Source organism: Ciona intestinalis, chromosome 12, assembly GCF_000224145.3.
Source record: "Ciona intestinalis chromosome 12, KH, whole genome shotgun sequence".
NCBI classification, from domain to species: Eukaryota; Metazoa; Chordata; class Ascidiacea; order Phlebobranchia; family Cionidae; genus Ciona; species Ciona intestinalis.
Window position 1 is genome coordinate 423,718 of NC_020177.2, and position 1,203 is coordinate 424,920.

At 37.9% G+C, this 1,203-nt stretch overlaps 1 protein-coding gene across 1 annotated transcript in view; it reads left to right on the forward strand.

The window, feature by feature from the left end:
• Positions 1 to 1,174, forward strand: part of LOC100179713 (lon protease homolog 2, peroxisomal-like) — a 7,383-nt gene extending 6,209 nt beyond the window's left edge. The window contains exons 12-14 of the mRNA XM_026837000.1: positions 3 to 65; positions 379 to 451; positions 715 to 1,174. Coding sequence (XP_026692801.1) covers positions 3 to 65; positions 379 to 451; positions 715 to 986 — 408 coding nt within the window. The 3' untranslated portion in view covers positions 987 to 1,174. The remainder of the gene's footprint in view (positions 1 to 2; positions 66 to 378; positions 452 to 714) is intronic.
• The last annotated feature ends 29 nt before the right edge of the window (positions 1,175 to 1,203 follow it).

A 1,203-nucleotide genomic window follows, 5' to 3' on the forward strand; every position in this document is an offset into this window, starting at 1 on the left:
GGGAGGCGGGAGTCCGGGATCTTGATCGGAAGTTGGCAGGAATCTGCAGATCAATCGCTCTCACTGTCAGTTTTCATTTACTCACATTTCACAGAAATAGCATTAGTTGACTGGTTTTAGTGATTTTTGATCATAGGGTTCCATGTTCGAAAGCTCAATGTTTGCCATTCAGTAATCGGTAATTGCTCCAACTCACTTGTCTGTGTTTAGAAAGTGGTTCTCTAATGGATTGCACAATTTGGTCGTCATGCGCAGTATAGACTTTAAGGTTGATTGCCAAATAAAGTGTCCTAAAATAAAAATCTAATTTGTGAAACGAGAATTATACATTCTTCGATACATGCTTATATTTATACATTCTTTGTCCTTATATTTCAGGTTGCAAACCATGATACGAAAAACAACAAGGTGGAAATAACAATTGATGAAGCTGAGCTTAAAGATATACTCGGTAATTCTTTCACCTATTTTGTAATCATTTGTTTTCCAAGCAAACAATACAAAAACAGTAACTAACGAAAACTGAGGCTGCATGTGTTATTGTCCTCATTCTGACACTGCACCAGTGGTAATATGATAGCTTTTAATACTAATGTATTTAGCAGCTGAAATGTATTAATTAGTGAGTGTATTTACAGCAATTGCAAATTAACTTATTGGAAAGGTAATTTACAGTTTTGAGCTAAAACCACTAAATCTCGTTCAACTATTCAGGTCCTCAAAGATTCGATCGAGAATCGGCGCAAATACTGACAAGACCGGGTGTGGCTGCTGGGTTAGCTTGGACACAAACAGGGGGTGAAATACTTTACGTTGAGGCGAGTCGTATGGCTTCTGTTGAAGGGGGTGAGGCAGGAGGTCACATGACACTCACTGGCCAATTAGGAGACGTTATGAAGGAATCAGCTCAACTTGCAGTCAGCTGGTTGAGAAGTAATGCTCAAATACTTGGGATTGATAATGGAGGTATTCGTTTACTACTTTAACACATATTTCTCTGTTTTCTATCAATGGTATTATGGCTGGTTTTTAAATGGAAACTTAAAGTCTGTGTTATGTCAATGCTGTGGTAGTTTGTTGTATAATGGTAACAGTAGAAGTTGGTGGCATTTGTCACTGGAAATTTAAACGATGCCGTACTCTACCACATAACTTTTGTAAACATTTATAATCGGTGGCATTTGCCACAAACTTTCNCAGGTG